The sequence below is a fragment of the Grus americana genome, chromosome 4 (assembly GCF_028858705.1).
Source record: "Grus americana isolate bGruAme1 chromosome 4, bGruAme1.mat, whole genome shotgun sequence".
Lineage (NCBI taxonomy): Eukaryota > Metazoa > Chordata > Aves > Gruiformes > Gruidae > Grus > Grus americana.
Genome location: NC_072855.1, coordinates 10,468,050 through 10,492,458, shown reverse-complemented (window position 1 = coordinate 10,492,458; position 24,409 = coordinate 10,468,050). Strand labels below are relative to the sequence as shown.

Below are 24,409 nucleotides of genomic sequence, written 5' to 3'. Positions count from 1 at the left end.
TGGATTAATCAAATCAAAACTAAATACTTTTCCAAAAGAAACATTAGCAAGTCATTCTCTCAGCTCACTGGTAAGAGGTAAAAATGAACAAAACATAAAAATATAGGATGTTGTGTGACAGTCCATCTGCTTTTTAGTTTCACTGAGTAAACTCTGAATTTTTACATCATACTAATCAAATTTTAAGTTAGTGGGAGCTTTGTAATCCAAAACAAAATACCTAACTCCAAAGTTTGAGGGTCTGAAAAAGCTAAAAATAGATATGCAAGAACATAAGGTGCCTCAGCAGAAGTGTATAGAAGCAATATGATGACAGAGATCTCAATCTAAGTTTTCATAGAAGGTAAAAAAAAAAGCAAGAGATAAGAGAGGGCGCCAGAAACTGACATCTGTAATGCATAATAAAAGCATAACACATGATTAATGCTGATTAAAATCTCTCAAAACAGAAAAAGCTCTTACCTTCTTGGTAAAAGCCTGAATTCAATTAATATTTTAATTAAAAAAAAAGTAAAGCCAAGATATCAGTTTTATCATGAGTTCAGAAATCATTGTCTTACAATAAAGTGAAGAAAAATTTCAATACATGTTGTGCAAAAAATTAAGTCTTCTCTACCTCAATCTCTGTGATCTTAAAACATTTCTTAGCAGGAGACAGACAGTCCCTAGGCAGACTCATTCACTAGCCAGATGTAGAATGCTCAGTTTCTACCAAAACATTTAAAAGGCCATTTTTGCTTATTCCAACAGGAAAGAATTTATTTAATTTTTTTAGTTATTTTTAATCATATAGAGATAACATTGTGTTGTAATTCAAGGTAGTTTATTTTGGAAGGAACAAAAAAAGTAGAGGTGGGTAGCTGGTTTTACTTTTATTGCAGCAAAAAAGTCCAACAACAAAAAATGTCTACCACCACCTGTAGTAATGAGATTACTCTATAACTCAAGGAATGACAACTTCTCACTTGTCTAGTTTAGGCAACAGGACAACTTTGATCTAATGAAACAATTAAAGAGCAAACAAGTAGGGTTTATGCTATGACATTCACCAATTAATTTATTCTTTCATTTCTGACAGGTAAGCTTACATCCTTTTGACAGTGAACAGAACAATAGAAATTACCACAGAGAACTACAAAATATTTAAGTGCTATTTGTACGGAACCACAAGGAACACCTCTCCCCAAACGCAAGGAAAACAGAGGCAATTTTCCTTTCCAGTCCATTCCCCCCCCCCAAAAAAAAAGTCATGCAGACAGTATTGTGAATTATATTTAAGATACAATGGTATTTCACTAAAAGTCTGTGAAACTTAAGCAAGGACTGCGACAATATCCCTTCATAGGCTTTTATGAGGCTTAGTGCTGTTACTGAATTTCTATAGCTCCTGGGGGCATACAATACCATCAGCTTTCTGAAAACATACAGCCTATTTTTAAACACAAAGCAAAGTCAACAAGGACAACTACAACCCTAATTTTTTGTTTTGAGTAGAGCATGCCTAAATTTAGACGCCCCAACCAAGCATAACATCCCTCAGCAAGCATCACAAATAATTTTAAGGACTTTCTCTTGAAATACCATGATCTCTCTCATCAGTAACTTCACAGATTTTTTTTCAACTACATATAGGAAAGACTGGACATAGATGGCCATCTATCCTCTACGTCACACACAGTACTAGCACAAAAAAAGCACATAACCGACCAATTAGTCCCTGCAGACTAGTAAGGCATCTAAAAACAATTAGCTCATGAAGAAGATAAGTTTTTCCATCTATTGTGCCCCAAAAGTGTGAAAATGCATTGAGATTGTTTGAGGCAACATTCTCCAAACAGTATCAACCATGATAATTTAGTTGGCATCCGTATCAGAATGTACTGTGGGAGCAGGTGGCCAAGAGCCCAGCTCCACTGCTCAGCATCCTCTGCCAAAACAGTTACACCACTGCCAATTTAGAAGCTACCTGCTCCTCAATCCTTCGGCTTCTCCTGTCTCCCCAATAGCTGGAGAAAAAGCAATAACGTGACTCATGTACTTATCCCATAAAAATCTTGGTGTCTTTTCACCAAGGTCTAAAGTTAGTTTTAGAGGATGCAAATGTAAGGGGCAGCACTATGGTACAGAACAGCTCCTCGGGAAACCTGAACATCACATGGATGTAATGCACTCGCCCCTAACTTTAAGAAAGCAAACGGGTACCAGAAATATTTAAACTAATTCCTCTTAGGTCTCTGCACAGCAAGTCACAGCACAAGACTTTAAGTGAAGTTTGTCATAAACAAACACCCAGATCAACTCCCTCCCAGATGCATCAGGCTTTAAGTTATGCTTAGGGGGTTTTGCCTTTTATCTTCAGCTAATACACTGCTGGAAAAGATCTTACTTCCTAGAACCAGTCTGTGAAACCCATACAGCAATCCGGTATCTCCCGTTCGTTACCCACACTGCTGTGTATTTCCAACATGCTTGCCCAGAAAGTTACTCCTTGCTTAAACTTAAACAGAGAGCCAGCAGCACTCCCAGGCACGTCCACAGGAACAGCCTCCTGTCAAGGACAGGCAATCACCCAGAGACTAACTCCTCCGGGGACCGCCAGCTGCCTCTCAGGCTGTCCGCAGTTCCCGAGCGGCAGCGGCTCGGCGGGGCGGCCTCCTCCCGGGGCAGGGAAGGATGTCGCCGAAGCGTTTCAGGAGCCCTCCCAGTCCCCGAGTGCGGGTCACTCACGGTCTCTGGAGCGGTTCCTCAGGGATGGCAGCCGGACCCTGCTGCTGCTGGAAGGAGCGCAACGACTCGAAGGCCTTCATCAGCTTCTCCATAGTGGCCATGGCCGCTCCGCTCGCGCCGGCGGCACCGACCCGCCGCTCCGACCCGCCTTCTCACAGGCGCCTGACGGCGGCCGCCTTCCTCCTCGCGGGCCCGACTCTTCTTCTTATTCTTCTCCTCCTCCTCCCGGACTCGCTCTCTCCCGCTCGCCCAGCGCGCTCAAACCAGCCGAGGCGCCGCCACCAGCTCAAGCCGCGCCGCCCGTCACTGCCGCAATGAATGAGGGAAACACCGCAGGGGGCCACAAGCACTCCCCAGCTGCCTCGCCGCCATCTTGAATCCCTCCCATCAGTCCCCACGCCGCTGCCCCACCCCCTTCCCGAGCTAGCCCCGCCCACCCCGGAGCAAAGTCCCGGCCCTGGGCTCAGCCACAGGGGATGCGCACGCGCGGCCTGGTGTCACGCGCACCCTTACGTACCGACACACACAGGCACGGGGACGAGGTAAGGGGCGGGGCAGCAGGGAGAACGACAAGCTCCCTGCCCAATCAGACGAGGACTTCCCGAATATCGCAGCGCAGTGGAACAGGCGGGCACTAGTGCGTGACGAGAAGCAAGACCGCTCCCGCCGCGGGGGAGGGGGGCGCGCGCTGGGTCCTAGAGTCCACCGCGGTGCCCGGACGGTTCCAACTGCCTCCAGCCCGGAGCGGTGGTGGTTCGCGTTTGTGTCCGCCCGGAGACCAGCCTGGCCCTAACAGCAGCCCCTCTCCCCGCCTCGGCTCCCTACCTGGCAGCGGCTGTGCCAGCTCTCCCCTTTCCTCCACCTCCCGCTGCCCCTCCAGCGCGCCCAGCAAGGACCCGTAAAACTCTCGTTGTAACCCACTAACATCCCCAACCACGCAAACGCGCACGCTCCATATGCCTCTACATCAGGTGACCCCTGCAGCTCGCCCCTCGCGTTTCCAGCAAGCTCTCTTAGCGCGCAGGTACTGCCCGAGGCGCTGCCGGCAGGGCAGTGCTATTTTTGGCTCCGCGCAGAAAACTCTTCCAGGAACCGGACACTTGGCAACGTACCCGCGAGCCTTTCAGTGCTCCCCTCGTGGTTCTGGGCTTGCTTTAGCAGAGGATACTTTCTGCACTCTTAAAGCACATATTAAATATTCAGTCTACAAGAGAGAGAATACCATATTTAAATCGTCGATTCTATTACTGAGCCCTTAATTAAAAAAAATCGGTATTGTGAACTTTCCAATTACAACCACTGATTTTCATGTAATTAGTTGCTGATACATATTTTAAATGACAGCCGATAGAAGTTGACTTGCCAGTTCTTATCTCAAACACACACAATTGGTTCCAGCAATGGAAATGGAGAACGTCTCCCGGAACTTTCAAGAAAAGAAATTCCCAGTAAGGACTTAGCGTGCAGCTTGGTTATTGCTAGCAGGGACGGACAAAAGCAAAGCTCCTGTCTTTGGATATTCAGGCCAACATAAGTCATGACAGAACCACCTTACTGATCACGCTCTTGCCAAATACTCGGTAAAACATTGCTCTGCCAGTTAACCTCATTAGCATGTTAATGAAGATGAACCATTTGAAACATTCCTTTGAAAGCAAACCTATCTACAGTACTGAAAGCAATTCAACTTACAGCAAACCCCTTATTTCATTATAAATGTCTAACAAAATGTGAGCTTTTAAGGTAAAAATAATATTTTTTCCTGATTATTTTATGATAAAGCTTGCAGAGAGTTTTCTCTGGAACATATGGATGATCATGAATTTTTTATTTAGCAAATGATACATGAAAAAAACCAGCGTAGCTGGAATGCCACATACACTATGTGATAATTGCATGCGCCACTCCACACTTTGAAATAAATTTAAGCACATTAAAAAGAGCGTAAGCTCTTAACAAAGATTAAACAAGCCACCAACCGAGTCAAGTCTTCGCAAAACTGTTTTGAAGCTTTACATCAAAATGTGTGCCAGGCCCCTAAGGGCTGCTGACTCACCGGCAAGGCAATGCCTGCCCACAAGCACGCTCCTCTTTGTTCTCCTCTCTTTGCCTCTCGCTCATTAATCATGAGTTGGGGTAACTGGTAGAGCTCTCAGGGGTATCAGGTGGGGTTTTTGGCAAGTACCTTATCAGTAGATTCTCCCAATTCAAATTTACTGATCCGCGGTTTTGCCTGTATCATGTCACATGGTCAAACAGCTGCCCCGCTGGCAAAAACAAAGTGATGTAAAACTGGCAAGGGGCAAGAACAAGCAGGCGGGGTTAGAGAACAGGCATTTTTGTACAGCCATCGTTACCACAAAGAAAAATAATGTCACAGTCTCAATGGAGTAACAGTAAATACCTAAAAGGTTATATGTAATTTAGTGGGTGATGACGAATTCATCTCAACCTCCAGGAGAAAAAAAAACCAGAATAAATATGCTTTTACCTTGTCTATAAGACAGACATGAAGATCATAAACGTGGAAGGGTTTCCCAAGCACAGGCTACCTAGGCATAGCTTACCTCTTGATTCAGTGTCTTTAAGAACAGGTCAGACAAGTTGGAGTTCCTGCCCTGAAGTCATGCTCAGGCCAGTGTTTCTGCATTTCCACCAACAATTCAGCAGGTAATTGCTACCTCTCCATCCAATAGACTTCACGAGACTGCTGGCCCATGCAGTTCAACATATGCACAGATAATCTGCAATATGCCATAGCACAGTTATATTATTGTTAAAGTCACGTAATTTGAAGCTGTTTTGTATAGTAATTGAGTGCTTAGCCCTTCAACTCATGCCATAAAATTACAGTGAAAGCCTTTGCATAAACAGGACAAAACATTGAAGATACAAGCAGCCTGCTGTTGCAAAGTATTTGATACAAAACCCCCCTACAAATCCAACTAATATCAAGGTACAAAATCTCTTAAGGAGAGCGAAGTCTGGTTGGTTTCCTTCAGCGATAGTACAAAACTCAATATGGACAATAAGGCTGATGACAAGTAGAGCTACAGCTACTACTGACCAATCTTGCACTGACATTCATAGTGTTATCACAGTAAATGGGTTAATGAAAAATAGCCCATCCCAATAATTCTGTCTTTTCACACAGAAATTTATGCAGAAATGAAGATTCAGACCATGAGATAAGGTATCAATTGAGCAAATACAACAGAACTAGCATTTTTCCCTGGATCTGACAATCTTACATTGGTAAAGAATTTACAGCATGTAATACACATTTTCTGCTTCAATGAATTGTGATTTTTTTTTTTTAAATTACAATTTTTATTTTATCTATCCCAGCTACCAACCATGATAGACATGGTAAATAAATCACATTAGACAGTAATACATGTGGTTGAGATATGCAGCAGTGTTTTGCTTTTATTTCAGGAATAACAATGCTAGAACATCCAAGAAAACAGCTCATACAAGAACAGTTCAGTGGTTTGGAGATACTGGAACTAAATTTAACAGTCAGCTACGCTATACTTGGATACTTGGTGGTTTGGACACGTGGAACATGAGAAAAAGTTACCTACATCTGCTGTGCAAAACTTAAGTTACACCATAAGAACAATTATGAAAAAAAAGAATTATACATTCAGCAGAAGAGACATCATCATCATCAGAATGAGCCAGGCAGGTAATGCAAATCAAAGTAACCATAAATTTAGGTTAAAGATGCTTTCCATTAATTTTCTAATTTTAATTCAGTTTTTTTGAGTACTTCCTAAAGAGAAGTATTTTCTGAAAATGTATACTAAAATGAAGGTGATAATTCCAGTGTTAAATTAGTGTAATACTAAATTGTAAACCAAAGCAAAATAATATTACTTCTATTGACTAACTTTAGTAACTTGTAAACAAGTATTCTTCGTTTGTACAAATGGCAATGAAGATTTTCTTACATCAGTATTGTTTGAAAAATAATTGAATTCTGAAAATGGATTTTACTTGTTTTTAATAGCTTCTATCACTGATTTCTCAAATTAGACACCATTTTATTCTGAGATGGAGATAATTCTCTTTCATAATCAAACACCTTCACGTTATTGTTTTAAGAATGATTTGGGGAAAAAAAGACATACAACATCTTCTACTAAAGGATAAGATTTGTCAATAGTGCGCTCTCTGTACAGAAATACCACATTTTTCCTATTTATTATTATACAGTCATTATTTTTAAGTGCTCATTTTTTCAACTGAGACTGTTTTGTTGTTGTTATAATCCAGAAACGTAACACCATCTCTGTTATTGAACACTACACCTCCAGAAAAAAAAAACAAACAAGCTGACAATTTTTTTATAGAAAGAGAACAACCCTGAGGCATGAAGATTCTATTCTGTTGGTCACAACATTCAAAAGCATTAAGTAAACCAATAACACACTGGCACATTGTTTCAGAGTTTCTGAATTTTGAGCTAAATATATAGATTCATGAGGTATGCACAAGCAGACGTTAAGACTTACACACACAAATGCTTGGAAACACAAGCCACAGAAAAAAGGAGAGTTGATCTCATGCAAGTAACTCCACAGAATTCCATAGATCTTTCCATGTCTTGCACCAGTAGAACAAAGCAGAACAAAGGCTGTTGGATTGTCTCACTGCTATCAAAGCCTGCTAACGCATGGATCTAGAATCTGAATTCATGGAGGTATAATGCAGTCATACAGAATGACAAGAATTTATGTTAGCTTTTTTTTTTTTTAAACAAACAAACAAAAACCAACCCAGCTTCATGGAAATAAAAGGCAACATAATCAGTATACTCAACCTGCTGCCTCCCCCCTTCTTTGTCTCAGTTGTGTCCTATGAAAATCAAGAGCAAAGTTGGTATCACGTCACAGTATTTTCCTTTCAGGTGCTCTCCCCTCTCCTTACCTTTTTCCCTGCTTTCAGAAATGATCTCCACACTACTACTACTCCACCTTGGATAAAACAGCATAACATTTTAATCTCCATGTACCGTATAAGGAGTGTTATGCTGATCCTTCCAGTTTCTTGCCTTTTCTAATTCATTAGGTGAATCACATTAGATAATACCTAGTTATTATTATCTGGTTACATTTCTAGCCAAAAGGGACAAATTTATAGTAGAAAAATGCCATCTGGAGACTACTGAGAAAAAAAAACAAAAAAGAGCCCCCCAAACCAACAGAATTTAGGTTCTAATCCTGCAAACATGTAGTTACTAAAAAACAATTCAATAGTATTATTCAGGACATAACAAAAAACTTCTGAAATGAAACTAAATAAAGCTTCATAAAAATGAACAAATCCTCCATTTTCTCACATGGTTGGAGTTCCTTGTCCAAAGAAGTGGACGTATAAATAACCACTTCTTAGAACAGCTTCCCTTTTCTCTTCATCTAGCCTTTTTTTCTTCACAGATCCCTGCAAAGTGTTAAGTCTCGGCATTCAAAATAGAAGAGTTGATTTTACTTACTTATTTTTTAAGTTAAGATCCCTCCCCCTCCAATATGGAAAGAAAATTTGAAATACATGATAAATAGACTTTCAGATTATTTATTTTTTTAATTTGTTAAAGCCAGTTCCTGTATTTTCTTCATTAAAAATACTCAGCTTGTGTCCATGGTATTCTTGCCCAAATTTCAAGTTGCTTTAAGCAGGCATTAATTCCAGACTGTCACCCCATATGTCCAGTGTTAATATGGTCACCTTTGCCTCAGAACAGCAAATCTAAGATCTTAAAAAATTAAGACCCCTTAATCAGAGAAACATGATCGTTTCTCCAACCAGGTAGCTGTTTATAAAACACTTTGTTACTTCCTTATTTCTCCACTCCCATCTTTTGAGTCCTTCTATTAATGTGGCACATAATAAAGAGGGTCGGGTCAGCCCATGCCAGCTCATTGTCTCACACAACATATGGTTCCAGCCAACACCCTTACTTTAGATATTTCTTTCTGTCAAGCTTCCCATCCCTTCATTATTGCATCAGACTATCTTCCAGTAATTCATTCAAACTCTCCCTCTGCCAGTTTCTCCCTTTGTACTTTTTGCTGTCCTCTGAGCTCTTTTAGACATCAGGAAAAACACATGGAAAATGCAGGAAAAGAGTCTCATTCCTCATTTCTGTGGCACAGGGAGACACCAGGCTCAGTCCCAGTAGGATTCTGTAACACACTGGTTTTCCAACTTTTTTCAAATTCTAACCCATTAAAACGTTTGTGACTAGAAACAAAATACTGTGAATTAAAACCTGATGATAGGCTTGAGTATCAAATGTTATCTTGTGAGTTTCTCAGAAGCAGCTTAAGTTTCTTCCACTGAGTCTGCAGATCACAAGCAGAAACCTATTTGAGGTAGAGGGATATTCAGTTGCTGTGTGTATAATACATGTGTGGTCTGGTGGGTGCCCTAGAGATTTGAAGGGAAAAGAAATGCATGCTCAGTGGACACAAATCGTTAGAATACAGAACAAAATACATAACAAAAGTTTGTCTCCAAGAGCATTCCCTTTATCTTTCATGTCCTTAACTCAAATTTTGAAAACGGAAGACGCTTTTAATGAAATGTGTTCCCTAAATTAATTCTCATACACAGACTAATAGTTTTACTGGAAACTTTAAAAATAAAGTCTGGCATACTCTGAGTACAGAATAACAGAAGTTGGACAAGCTTTCAAGCAGCTGGAAACAAGTTTTACTAATGAACATCAGGTAATTGTAACTAAAACTTCAATACCAGCTCCACATCTGTGTCAAGCAATCATTAAAGACAGGTTTTAACGTTTACGTTTTTAAAGTTTATAAGGAAAGATTATTTACATAATTAAATTTGATACTTAATACTACCTTGTCCCTCCCTCAGTGGCAGTGATCGATGTCAACCCTGCAACATTGCATATTACAACATAATAAGCAGAGAGGAGGTTAGTAAGAAGAGGCCATGCTTTGTTTTTTAACCCATTATAAAACTGTAACTTCCTACATGGAGTTGTAAACAATTTCATTTACAGAAAAAAATAAAAAGGTGTCCCCACAGGTAAAAAGAAATTCTTTTAGTAAAGACAATAAAGTACTCAAAATATAGTTATAAAATTTTGACATAGGCTTACTTGCATGCTCCATGCCAAGAAACTGTAGAGGATGTGTAAGATGGGTAAAAAGGAGAAGAATGGAGTGATACAGATTAAGCTAAATGTTCAGAATTCTCTATATATAGAAATACAGAAAGACATTCTACAGAGCCAGACAGTAAAGAGTAATTCATAATAGCTGGCCACAGTGCACTGAATTCCTTTTTCCCTAGCAGTTGCTCGAGAGATACATTAGGTAATGGCACTGCCATGCTGCCAGATAATACCGGAATTATGAAACTTATCAGTACAGCAATTTTACCATTGAGAAAACTGCTAATAAAGATCCTAATGAACAAGACTTTTATCAGGAGTATACAAAGTCAAGTTACATTGATGCCATAGATATTATCTCTGTGCTTTAAAATCCTTTTTGAATTTCTAGATTTATTCCACTGAGGGGGGGAAAAAAAAATCAAGAGAAATCAAATACATACAGAAACACACTCACTCAAATGGCACTCATTGCTTTTTGTACAATTAAGCTTTAGTGAAAATATACATCTTAAAACAAATGAAGTACAAATGTACAAAAATCCTTGAACTCAGATAAAAAATAGATATAATACACTTTGCTACAGAGATATAAAACATTTAAAGTTTGCTCATCATTTCTGATGAAAGTAAAATGATTTAAAGTCTGGAGGACTCCTGCTCATCATCACTGCAATCAGACTTAAAGCAGACCTGCAAAAGAAGACAAAGAGACAATTCAGCTGCAGAACTGATACTATTGTTGGTTTGTGTTTTATGGGGCACAGAAAGGCTGGGCGGTTGGGGGGTGGCTCTTTTTCCAGCACATTTTACTCCATGCTAACTAAATGCTTTGGGAATATCAAAGGAAACCACAACGCAATCCCAAATCTGAAGTCATTAAAGTTTCATTTAACCTTAAGATCTTTTCTTCTTTTAACTTCACAGGACAATTAACTGCAGCCTTATTATTTCAAGGCCAACCAAAGGCTCTCAAGCCATGTATAATTTTTTTAGGACTCTTTCTCAATACATAGAACCATATCTTGGGACAGTATGAACCCTGTTGATTCGGTGGGAAAAGACTACAGTAAGACACAAGCTTTAACTTTAGCTATGCGAGATTATTAGTACACTTAAGTATTCCTTCTATTCCATTACTGTAAGTGGGGGAAAAGTGAATTTGGAAAGGTGAACTAACAATCACAGTACTATTATACATTCCATTAGCACTGTACCATTTTAGAGAGGTGAATTACCAGCTGATGACAAAAAAGATCATCAAGCAATTTTAATACATGGCCCTGTTGTGGCTACTTAATGATATGCTCCTAGCAATTTCAAAATTCCGTTTCTGCTTGAAAGCAAAAGTAATTTCTACAGAAGTGTTCTCTACTGGAATACACTCATGCTTCTCAAGATAATTCCACTCTAAGTGCAGGCATACTGAGCAAGCAGAATTGTGTACATCATCTTCAATTGAAAACCTTTATAAATAGCCTATTTCTCACAACCTATAAATGAGCACAATATGCCACATGTCCTTTAGTTGGTAACTACTCAATTCATATACCTCTAAATGTTTACTAAAGAGTAGAAGTTAAGTCTGTAAGAAAAGGCTGTGCGTTATCAGAAGCTATTTAAACATATATTATGTTGTTGTTTTGGTAAAGGCATTAAACTTCCTAAGATATTTTAGTATTTGTTTCCTGACATTTCTTTACACTCATTCATTTAGGGGATAGTTTTACTTATTTGCTTAACACATTAGAATGATTCCTTGGGATCCCAACTTTCTAAAGGAGAGAGTCCTAGGAGTTGCATTGCTCCACTACACTCACTTCTGAGTTCATAAGTCAATTTTATTGAAGTTGTTACAGAGGGGGCCTCAATTATCTCCGACATCATCTCCCCAGAAGTTTTTTTATAAAAACTGCCAAAATACGTAAGGAGCAAGACCCAAATTAATCTTTAGCACACACTACCTTTTCCCCAGGTAACAGCTAGCAGACACTAGAGGAAGACAAAATGCTGAGGGAGGAAAAACTCCTGGAGTTACAGGGTTTCTGAAATGCAGTGCAGGAACAAAGCCATAATAAACCAGATCACATTAGTTTCAGTATTCAGCAAATAACTTGTTTTTCCTATCACAAAATAACGTAAAAAATAGAATGGATGTCAAGGTCTTACTGTTTATTTTCTTATGAAAGAAAAGAAATACCCTTACCTCTCCACTAAAAAGTCTGTGAAAGAAGCCTCTCTTTGGTTTAGGAGACCTCTCTCTGTCTGGTGACACAGTACCATCGGTTTCATATGCATTGATATCTTCAAAGCATCCCGTTTCAATCATCTTTGAAACATAGAAAATATAAATGAAATATCCATACAAGCCTCTCAATACATGGAACATGTATTATCTATTTACTTTGGCCATGTACTCCTAACAACTTACAAATTCATCAGCCAAACTACACCACTCGCAGAGCTCCATGAACGAAGGCACGAAGTCTACAGTAGTTTGCTGAGCACACAAGGAGAGTTAAAGAATAGCAATGAGAGCACTACCGTGCAGGTAGGTACTCACATGCTCCCTTGCTTTGGTAGGGCATTTCTTCTGCCCATGATGCACTAAGCAGAAGTTTTTAGAACCAGAAAATGATTTTCTTTTAATCTATTCTGCCTAACAAATAAAATATCTCTATACCCTGGACTGAACTTTATTAATAAAACATGACATTAAGTAGGAGAAATGATTCTTCTATGCAGAATACTAGTACCTGCATAGTATCAGGGGAGATACTTTTTAGATAGGGGACAAATTGCACTCTCAGGGGAAAAAGCAGCTGATGTCTGACTACAGTAATTATAACATCATTCTGCTGTTTTGGGCAACTGTCTATCAAACCACAACTAACGTATACCATAATTAGAAATAAGGCAATGAAATAGAGAAGGTAATACTTCATGATACTAAAAAAAAAAATGTAACGAAGACAGGTCTATGGAGAGAAGCAAGGGATTTTGAAATAATCTGTGTTTGTACACACAGAAAACAAAAGAATTAAAACCACAATTACTGGGTGCAGAAAGGACAGCAGAAAAAGTAAATACCAAAATGTAACAAACAGGCATGGTCAGAAGGTGGAGAGTGGCTAGTGCCCACATGTAGTTGGCATTTATTGGTGAGTGCCACTGATGCACATGTATCATAATAGGCATGCAACCAAATGAGTATACCTTGTAGAGGGACAGAGGGCATAAAGAGGAATAAGAAGAAATGCGGTCTGCTTTTGTTGTAAACCATGACATTAGGTAAATTATGGGAGGGGAGGAGGAATTCTTAAGAGACTGAGAGCAAAGATTTGAGGGACAGCTCAGTAACATGAATTAAAAGAAAAAATAAGCACACCTGCAAAATGAAGTCTACAGTTATTCCTTGAAGAGAAGGAATTACCATCATCAGAATTCCACAACTACTTTCGACTTTATCGTTCTATGTGGGGTTAGAGTTATTAAGCTGCAGTGCATTTGTTAATGACTGTATCATATTCTTAAGTTCAGTATTACAAGATAGCATAGGAAATATTTATTTCTCCAACAGCCTAAGGTTCATTGGTTCTTAGTGAAAACTTTCTATGTCAAATGACACCTTTCAAATCTCCTTCTTAATGAAATGCAAAAAAAAAAAAAAAGCAAAAGGGCAACAAAAGGGAATGTACTTTTTTCTCTGACTTGTTCAGAAATTGCTCATCTTTTCTGTTCAAGCTTTAAATAAAATTAGAAAATCATACCAGGAAAGAACCTACACTAGCAGATTTCAACACGAGACTAATTTCAGAAAGTTATGAATATCTTATGATAGGGGGAAGGCATTCCTAACAAGAAATACAATTTTAAATAATTGTTATGGAGTGCTCTTCCTGAAATAATGAAGAACATTTGAATTTCCTAAATACCCACTGAACTGCACACAGAGGTAGCAAAATTCTAGTATTCTACGCAGAATTCTGGAATGCTTATTTACTAGGCAAATGAAAAAGCTTTAAGAGAAAGTCTGACTCAACTGATGTTCAATTGTTTGTTGTGAAACCTTAGAAAAAGTGAATCTGCAGTTCTGTATTACTATGTCACTTGGCTACTCTATTGATACACAGGCATGATACACAAACAGCTTGCACTGCGCCTATTTGCTTTTGAATACTTTGAATAGCATTCTATCCCTCTCCTATGAACAGCAATATTGAGTAACATGATAGAAGAACAAGGAAAATGTGGTCATACTGATGCTAACTGCTGTTCTGTAGGCTGTACCTATGATGACAAGATGCCAGATTCTATTTATGCAAATTTACTATAGATCTCAATTTTTAGCTAGTTATTTATGTTTTGGGAAAAACTTTTCTCTGAAGTCTCTCAGCAAAGAAGTCTACAGCAGAAACTCCTTTAGAGAGAAAGTTAATACTATAATTATATCCCTTATTAAATCTTCGATATTGCTGTGCTAAAGAAAATAATCTTTTTATGAAATATACAATACCTCATTTTGCCAGGGGATTGAGACACAACCCGTAACAAATTTGGAATAGAAGTCATCATCTGTAGTATCCAGGTTCACTCCTTTTACTGTTGAGAACTGCTCTATGTCCAGGACATCTTTACAATATACGGCACGAGGCTGCAGTACAATACAAGATTGCTTCATTAAGGTTTTGGAGGTTTTTGTGGTTTTGTTTTCTTTTTCTTTCCTAGATGAGCAAAGGGGCAGCAAAATGTCTGCAATTTCATATTTCACATTGCTTATCACCAAATTACACCATACTACAAAATAGAAATGCAAAAATATAAAAGAGTCTTTGTCATAAGGCACCTGAGCAATTCCATCCATCCTGCAAGTAACAGAAAAGAAATATCAAAACCAGAAACAGCATGCAACTTCTCTGGATTTCTTAATGGTTGTCATAATTCACTTATTTTCTCTCACCCTCCTTTTGACTCCAGAGTAATTTCTTCAAAGCTAATCTGCATTTGTTCAGCATCTGAGCTAGGGAAGTAGACTTTTAAGGGCTAAGAAATGAGCTACGAAGCTCCCTAGAGCAATACCACTATTGTAAATTGTTTTGTGATCTCAGATGAAATGCCACAAAACAACTAGCCATCAATAGCTACAACAGCGCTCTCCTGCCAATTCAACTAACTGTAAAGGTTCCTCTGGAGTTCACGATTGCTGACACAGAATTATGACAGTTCTTGCCTTTTTAGATACTAATCAAATCTGTCTCACCTACTTACATCTGGCAAGAATGGAGGTTCTAACATGTTAGCTTCCAGCCTCTTGAAGTTAATATTCTTGAAAATAGGATGTTGCTTTACAATAGCAGCTCCATCTTCAGTGCAACCCAGTCGTTCCTCTGGATTTTTAGCAAGTAACTGCAAAGATATGGAAAAAAAGGCTGATCCAGTGATATAATCCCGTAATTAAAAAAAAATAAAAATCTATATACAATGTCTTTCAATAAGTTGATTTTGTTACTTGGCCTTTTATGAGATGAAATTTATCATGGTATCAAAATTAACTGGAAATCCAAACTATGACACTCTGGGAACGAAAAGCTTTTCAGTAGACAAAAGAATCCCCAGAAGCAGACCATTTGAAGATTATACCTAAAGTGATATGAAAACATTTTAATTGATGCCATGCTGAATAGATTTTACAGTACAACTTCGCAGCAAACTTTACTTTTGGGAAAGGCAGACTTACTTTTTTTACAATAGGCTTAAGTAATGCACATATTTTTGCATAAACGAGTGAAGAAAACTTTTGAAGATTTCTGCATAGACATGCTTATTAAATTTAAGAACATGCAAGATAAAAAAACCCTGTTGTCTCATACCGACTCTTTTAGGCAAGGAAACTAGTACACTGCTCTGCCATTTCTCCCCATGCAGTATCAAAGTTGAGCATGCTATTGTACTCCATCTATAATTACATGTGGTCCAAGGAGTACTGGACCTTTTCATTCATGTGATGAAAAATCAATTTATGCAGCCTTCCTTCATCTTGAAAACAGTTTTGAATTCTCAAAGTTTGATAATTGAACAAATCATGGACAATCACAAACTTCCATCTGAACCAAAGAAAGATTTAAGAACTCTAGCTTTGAAAAATTTTCAGTAGGAGAAATTAAAGTAGTTCATCTCTTAAAAAGGATTAGAAGTTTAATTTTCAAACCTCTACGTCTCTTCACCCACCATCCTGCAGATGGATTTCGCCTCCTCCGAGAACTTGTCTGAATATGTTTCCTGGTCTTCCTTTACTCTCCGGTCAATCTCATCCCGTTTTACCCTTTCCTTATGCTTCCTGAATGGAGACTGTCCTTCAATCATTTCATAAATCAAGCACCCAAGACCCCACCAATCCGGGCTGAATGTATACTTTTCATTTTTGAGCACTTCTGGAGCTGCAAAACAAACCCAAAGAAACTCCCATGACAATTCACTTTAATGAAATACTGAAAAAACTGTCAGGTACTCTTTTGGCTCTGCGCAGAGATCTTTGCATAACTCCTGTGTACTTTGAAGAAATGTTAATTTCTACAGCAAGGACTCTGTTTATATCCAAGAGAAGCACTTAAGTTCTTTAAGACTTCAGATCACTATTGTTTACAAATTAAGAATGAAGTTTTTCCAAAGCATGGAAAGAAATGTGTTGTCACAGTAATTGGTCTGCTTACCTGTGACCCTAAATTTCTTTGAACGTCAAAAAAAAATTAGGTGCTTTCTTAAAGTTCTACCTAAAGCTAGCATTTCCAAAGTTAAGTTTATCAGTAGGCTTATTAATTGACTACTAACATCTACCGCTGCATATTGTAACCTTTCTTCCCATAAAATGTCTAGTAACTAATCCAGACCCAATATAGTTCTTTGGACAAGTTATTCATATAGTCACAGAAACAATTTTTCTGATGAAACATATCTAGCAAAAGATACTTTACATACCCATGTAACCAACAGTCCCAACCCGTCCTCGGACCGTTTCTCCTTCTGGAATCTGCACAGCTAATCCAAGATCTGAAATTCTGATATGCCCTATTTATGTTAAAATAAATTATACATAGTCAGCAAATAATAAAATGTCATTACTTTTAAAACAAAAAATTTCTGTAGCGTACCTCATAAGAAACCACCCCAAAACATCGAAACATTCATATGCTCAGAGCACTAAATTTATTTAACTTAACTAGAAAGCAGTGATTTATCATCATTCAACCTCCCCTTAAAAATGTAAAGGAAGAGAGGCATAGATCTAACTGATTTCCTGAAGGTCATACAAAAAAAAAAAAAATGCTGTTAAGTACACTAATTCCTAACTTTGGCATAGGTTGCTACTGTAGGACGAATAGAAATGATGACTGCTCATTTCAAATTCTGTATCTGTGCATCAGACACTTGTATTACTCCATTCTGTATTCCCACCACAAACACTTAGTTTTCTCACTTCCTAACAAAACACCAGAATTTACTCCATTTATTCGAAATGTGAGAAAACTGTAGCCTGTACTGAGACATTAGGTTTTCCTCTAAGTACCCTAATGATGGTAAGCACAAGTAATTGGAATTACTGTCCCCACTCCCATCCCAAAAGAAAAGCAGCCTAGCCATAATCTACTTAGAATTACTTATATTGTAACATGTCAGTTCAGTGTTAGGATTTCCCCTTCTCATGAATTTATTTCTTAATAAAAATATGAAAGGCTAGACATAACTTTTCAACTCTATTTTGAAACAGAAAATTGTCAATCATCTGTAGTAGAAAAATTCAGAGGAAAAACCAACCAACCAAACATATCTAATTCTGGATATAAGGACAGGGACACTGTCATTTACAGAAACATCACAGATTGACAGAATAATTTAGGCTGGAAGGGACTTGAGAAGGTCTCTAGTACAACCTTCTGAGCAAGCAGTCAGCACAAAGTGTTCAAGGCTTTGTAAATTCTTGTCTAGAAAGCCTCCAAGAGTGGCCACTGCATCACCTCTCTGGGTAGCCCGTTCCAATACCCAAGTGCCCTTTGTGCATATATCCTCTGTCACCCAAAAAGCTCTACAGCATCAATGTTAGTTAAAAGCATATTAATTTCTTATTTACGTGTGAAAGATAATCAAGGGGTGGGGAGAGAGTGGAGAAAGTCAAGTACCACTCTATATGCTGGTTGGAAATAACTAAATGCTCTTGAGCAGCAAATGCTATTTTAAATACATTCAGATGCTCTTCTATTCCCTGACATCTGATGAAGCCCTTTTCAAGTGCAGGATCTGAGCTCCTGAAGCGATTTTCTAATTAGTCCCCTCTGGTCTCTGGAACAAGATCAGAATATCCCTGGCAGAGAGAAAGCATTCTAGTGCAGTCCTGGAAGGCCACATTTTTCCTCAAAGAAGCCTTCAAATTTTGCAACACATTGCTGGAGAGAAAAAAATAAAGAATGCATTTGATGTCTAGCAAAGCTTTAGCTATTGGAAAGTGACTTCTCCCAAGCATCTCCTTTTTAGAAATTCATCAGTCAGAACATGCTGACTTTAAAAAAAATATTGTGCTAATGACTTCAAAACCAGTTTTTCCTTAACTAAAATACTCAGCAATTACAAGAACAAACTGGTAATATTCATCCACAGCTCAGAAGGTAATTGCTGCACAAGTTCTACAGTGAATTCAAAAGATTCTGATAAATTTCATACAAGGGCATTAAAGAAAATTAATTTTCTTATTTTGAAAAACAAAAAACTACAAACACTTCTTCATATTGTTTGTACTTCCTTGATTCCTTCCAGCCACATATGCATCAGTGACCATCAGACCTGTTTTAGTTGAAACGTTAAAGAGAGATGCTTCAGACTTCTTCTTTGTTGCTTAATTATAGTTTACTAAGTAAAAATCTGGCCGTACATCTAACAAATCATGTTTCCATAGTCAAAAAAAAGACAAACAGAGAACAAATCTATATAAAAGTTTTAGCCATCTTAAACCGAGTGGGGCAGGAAGAGGAGCAAGAGGGGAAAAGTAGTCGTGGGAAATTGACCCCTCAAACATTGTCATCACCTCAAAATCCAGTATCTTCCCCTACTTTCTAAAAAGCAATGGTAATTTTTTCTTTACTAATTAAAGTTAACATTTGTCAGTCAGGTTCCTTTTATTATGAAGAAGTCTCTTTGATTTCTGGCATGGTATTAATGAGATTTGCAATTCCTAATTTCAAACTTAAGATTTACTTACCACAGTCATCCAGGAGTATATTCTCAGGCTTCAAATCTCTACAAATTAAACAGAATAGAAATGTCAATTATACAAAGGCAAAATCATTAGCCATCATCAAGTGCAACTGAGGCAACATAAGGCTCCTTGGTTCTGATTAAAGCAATTTTTCCAGTTTCCACCTATATACAAAAAAAGTTGTGAAGTTGAGGATCTATAATACAAATAGTTTAACCATAGAACTCGAGATCCATTTTTCCCAACTCTCTAACCCATTTATATTAACAACAGCAATTAATATTTCACAGATGAGAAACTTCCTCTACACGACACTAAAATTATGATATGAAGAACCACCAACTTACACCCAAATTTGTACTCATAAGTGAGACACATTTCTCCTGAAAGTATCAGCCATACAACTCCACAACAGTAAAACACATCAGTGCTTGCTGCAGTTTGATGCGGACCCCTTGCTGTATTCCATCCCAGCGTGTCAGAATATCAACAAAGAATAATATTCCCAAGACTAAGCATAGGCTTTACATCATCCATTCAATCTCCGTTCCTTTAATTTGGACATACAGCTTCTAAAGCTTACTAGACACTGGTATCTAGTTAGGATTCTTTGCAATCAATTTTCTAAGTCTCTACTACTTTTCTGCAAACAAAATTTCACATGAAACATTTTTTAGCTATTAAATGCTAGCAAGACTCAGGAAATAGCAAAAGGGGCAATTAATTCAGTGCTGCATTTTATAGGCATCTTCTTGTACATTTTTACTTTAAGAACAAAAGAAGAAACCCAATGGGATATTTGGGTTTCCCCCTCAGAGAAAATTTGGGGAGTCATTGAAGCTGAATCAGAAGCTGTTCAGAGGTTACTTCTAGGACTCATCCTCTAGTAGATTCTACTGAGAACATACATACTTTTATATATACAAGTATAGAATATATGTATAAAACATGAAATATAATTGTGATATGCATCAGAAAGTATATGGACTGCAATACAGTCTCTTAGATTTATTCCTCCATAAATATCATAAGTCGAGAAACAGACAAGCAAAAATCAGTACTTGGCTAAAAATTCAGTTATTAATGGAAGAGATTATTAAAACCAAGATGTACATATATGGGTATATACACAGTTGTGACAAGAACAGTTATTCATATACAAGCAGAAAAGACTCAATGAAGCAATTTTAGGAAGGACAACTCTAGAATTTACGTTCAAAATGAGAGGAATATACACACACATTTGTTCACCAAGAAATCTGTATGGGTTTTTTTTCCCAAATACTGATAAATTGATGCTGTGAAGTATGTGTATTCAGGTTAAAGTTTCATTATTTCATGAGATTAACTATATAAAGAACTCAACAAGATACTTTCCTCTTAATACTTTTAAGTCAAGATAATCCCCATAATGTTAATCATTTGACATTAGACATGAGATTACAATACCAGAGAAATCAGGAGAGATCAGAGTAAAAAAAAAAAAAAAAAAAAAAACCCAAACCAAAACAAAAACCCAAACAACCCCCCCCCCGTACCAGTATCAAAAAAAGAAAAAAAAAATTAAGCTCAAACTTTAGGTAGAAACACATCTACCTCAAAGCAGATCATATATGCTCAGGTTAAGTCAAGTAAACGAGTGAGAGTTCCATCTCCAAGAAGGCTGATTAAAGCCTCACCTAAAACTTAATACTTACTTGCAACATCTGCTGCTTAATAGAAGCCAATTCTGTTCTGACATGATTTTGGTCAGTCAATAGTAAAACTTATTTCTAGCCAAAATTTCAGGTCTTTAATGCTATTAGTTTCTATGCCTAGTAGTTCACAAAGAAGTGAGCTATGAATTCTAGCTCTGAGATGCTAGCTCTGAGATGCTAGCTTTGGGATATCAGCCTTCTCCCTGTTCCCTTCCTCCACCATGACAGAGGCCAAAGTCACAGTTTCTGTTGGAATACATAGACGCTAGTCCTGCACTGGATAGCAGACTACTTGAGCTGAAAACCAAGCTCAGAATGAGAGCTATCAATGCAATTCTCACAACAGAGGCAGCCATTTTCCCTTATGAAGCAAAGAAAGGCTCGAGGACTGCAAAGCTCACAAAACTAAAAGGTTCATTAAAAAGAGTTAGATAAAAATTATATCTTTATTTTAAATTGGACTAAACAAGCACTGGTCTATTTTTGCTATAGCTTACACCAGCCTTCCTACAGAGAAAATTTCTGGATAAAAAAATCCTCCAGGGGATTTCATTGTAAAGATGTCTACTCTGACCATAGGCACGAGGCAGGCAAAGAGCTACTTGGTTTATCCACAACGTCTCTGGCAGGTCTTTCAGCCTGATCTTTGACCTTCCAGGCATATTCAGTGGCGCTATGGGCACCTATGTGAGTTGGCGAGGAAAATCTAGGCATCCAAGCAGCTTATCTGATAAAAAACACTACCATCCCTGAGGAGTCAGGTAACTCCTGCAGGAAAACTCCTGCAATTAAGTCCCTTTTGGAAAGCAAGCACTTTTCCCCCCCTCTGTCTTACGCAAATCTTGATTTTGCTCTAAGTATTATCAGACTTTTTATGTAGCAGATGGATGAATAGCTCCACTACTGCCTATTCCTGTCTGTTTGCTTATTTTTCTGATGTCAGCAACATATGGCAAGTTACAGATAGTTTCACAAGCTACCACTGAACAAGCAAACTGGCTCAATCGCTATCACAGGGCAGTGCAGGGCCCTCCTTCCAGCTCTGCACCTGTTCTTTTAATCCAGTGGGAACCCCACTAACAAAATGGCACAACTGACTCCAGGGTCCTACAGACAGCACTAACCCCCACTGCTTGAAATTCAGTAATAACTGGTATAAAGACACATGAAACACACAGTAAAACTGGTGTTAACAGAGAGGAAAGTTAGGCCTAGTTTTTCCACTTTATGAGGCATTTTGCTACTGATGGCAACACATCCCAAACATAATAAATTTATAACAAATTTTAACACGACTGACTTACATTAAAACTGCTGTTCTAGAACTTAACAAACTGAGATCAACTGATTTCACTGCTATCTGCTAACACCTGTCTGCACAGAGGATTTCTATTTTCAAAGTTCTGAATTTCCCTTCGTCCACTGCCTCTACAGTAGACTTTACTGTGAATATACAGATGGATAGCCACAAAAACACGTTCTCAAGAAAATATTATGTTACAGAATTAAAGTATGCTTTAACAGTTTAAGCTATTTGTGTGAAAACAGAGTTTAGAACTCCTCCTTTAAAGCAGGAAACAAATGCAGTAATAGATCTTGACATATAGCAACAAGAACTAACTCCAATTTCAGAAATTCAGTGGTCCTACCAGTATTAAATGCTTTCAAAATGACAGCAAAATAAGAAAAACATTCCTTCTTTATTTTCTTGCCCTGGAGAATGAAAAATATTAGTTACCATAATTCAGAAAAATAAATCATTGAATCAATTAAAATGTGCTTCATTATGTTCTCCCTCCCCCAACAACATTAAGACTGGAGGTTGCCAGCATAACTTCTTTGATGAGAATAAAACAATCATGGCAAATTTCCCCAAGCTTTCTGTTTCACTAATAGTATAAAATCACTGTATTGCTGCTTAAAGGCATTTCCATTAAGATGCCTGATAGAGAATTTTGATTGTGTAACATATCACTGTAATTGGTGATATTCTGAAGACTTCCATGACCACGTGTTTTGGCTTCTTGACTTTAAAAATGTAAAGAATTACTACTACGCTCCTAAATGATACAAAAACATAGGGAAAAAACAAATCAAGACCATCAGGGAAAAAAACCACCGTTAGCAAAACAGAAGAAACAAGACTGTTTTACAAAAGTTGTTCATTTGATATTAAAAAGCTCAGGGCTGAAAGCGATTCTACAGAGAGCATAAAATTATCCAAATATTTTCTAGTTTTAGTACTCAAGCATAGTTGGGCTGACACAGTATAATTAGAGTCTCTCTTCATACATACTAGGCAGGAACTCCCTTAGTGTGTCCTACTGAATTGTTTAAATAACGCCTTCAGGTATTATGATTAAATTTAAGCTCTTCTTTTTCCTCCAAGCATACAAATTATTCAGTTACTAACACATGTACAGGTAACTGTCTCTCGGTCCTTCATTTTGTTAGGAATAGAGGACTAAAAGTAATTCCCATTCTTTTAACTGAGGCAATTTACTCAGAGTTAGTTTTGAAACTTTTTTCCTTGCTCATAAATTAAAGGCCATACAAATTCTTAGTAACTGGAAACTGGTTATGTAATAGCAGAAAGCAGGGCAGAGATCTAGACACCAAGAGTGCACCAGAAGAAACCAGGACCGCTCCAAGATCTGGAGTTACAGACAGAGAACACTAGGATTTGACAGATGTGTTTGAAGGTTGTCTTGTAGTTTGCCTAACAAGTTGGGCTTAAACAGAAGGGATGTTGGGGTTTTGTTGGTTTTGTTTGAGAGTTTTTCTTGTTGTTGTCTTCTATTTCAAACACTCAGTTTTGTTTTCACTTAAAGTGATCTACTTGTAGCTGATACATATGAGGAGAATGATCAGCAAAACCATTTATTCTTACTTCCCTCCTACATGTATGCCAAAACATGCTATGTAACATTGCAAGATTGCCCAAATTCTTTAGGGAACCACATACACCAACCAGCATAAGTCTGATTTACTCTGTGGTTCTGCCACTTTCTGCTGTGTGTATGTTAGTCTTCTATACTGGAGAGGGAAAAGACTAAGACTCATTATATTAAAGTTATGCAGGATTATACTTTAAATCTTTGAAAACAAGTGGTACTTGGTGTCACACACCAGGAAGATAAAGAAAGTGTTCTTGGCCCACCACTAAGTTTGTTTCGCTTGTTCTGTAATATTAATGCATGCCAGGGGTTAAATGCTGCACATACAGAGACAGAAAAGACAAGTAAGATCATACAATCTCAATTACAATGCATGAGGCTTCCGACAGTTTCATTAATTCAAAAGCAATAAAGTGGTTATTGGAGGAACTTGAAATAAAAACAGAAGAAAGAGGGCAATACAGATTGTAACCAACTTTTTACCCTCTTGGTCATAACAAGCGATGCAGCACAGGACTTCAATAGCCTTCCAGTGAACTTCCACTTTAGAGTGGGCAGGAATACAATCCCACGTTCCTAAAACTTAATTATTTATTTATTTGAATTACTAATGAATTTGCTTTGTAAATCACAATTTACTATCATTTTACAAACAAACCTTCAATCAACTTTATAATGTTTTAGAATATAGCAA

At 37.8% G+C, this 24,409-nt stretch overlaps 2 protein-coding genes across 7 annotated transcripts in view; both read right to left on the bottom strand.

Moving 5' to 3' along the window:
• The window catches only part of HTT (huntingtin), an 87,333-nt gene extending 84,233 nt beyond the window's left edge, over positions 1 to 3,100 (bottom strand). For all 5 annotated transcript variants that reach the window (XR_008577107.1, XM_054825465.1, XM_054825466.1 and 2 more), the window contains exon 1: positions 2,728 to 3,100. Coding sequence is in view for 4 of the 5 variants with exons in the window: in XM_054825465.1 (XP_054681440.1) it covers positions 2,728 to 2,828 (101 nt within the window). In the remaining variant the exon portion in view is untranslated. The remainder of the gene's footprint in view (positions 1 to 2,727) is intronic.
• Positions 3,101 to 4,588: 1,488 nt separating this feature from the next.
• Positions 4,589 to 24,409, bottom strand: part of GRK4 (G protein-coupled receptor kinase 4) — a 44,910-nt gene continuing 25,089 nt past the window's right edge. The window contains exons 10-16 of one of the 2 annotated variants that reach the window (XM_054825470.1): positions 19,125 to 19,162; positions 16,853 to 16,942; positions 16,106 to 16,314; positions 15,146 to 15,283; positions 14,394 to 14,531; positions 12,084 to 12,206; positions 4,589 to 10,570 (exon numbers count right to left, since the gene is read on the bottom strand). In XM_054825470.1, the coding sequence (XP_054681445.1) occupies positions 10,517 to 10,570; positions 12,084 to 12,206; positions 14,394 to 14,531; positions 15,146 to 15,283; positions 16,106 to 16,314; positions 16,853 to 16,942; positions 19,125 to 19,162 (790 nt within the window). In that variant the 3' untranslated portion in view covers positions 4,589 to 10,516. Of the gene's footprint in view, positions 10,571 to 12,083; positions 12,207 to 14,393; positions 14,532 to 15,137; positions 15,284 to 16,105; positions 16,315 to 16,852; positions 16,943 to 19,124; positions 19,163 to 24,409 lie in introns of those variants that run through there. The other variant, XR_008577108.1, reaches the window with a different exon arrangement.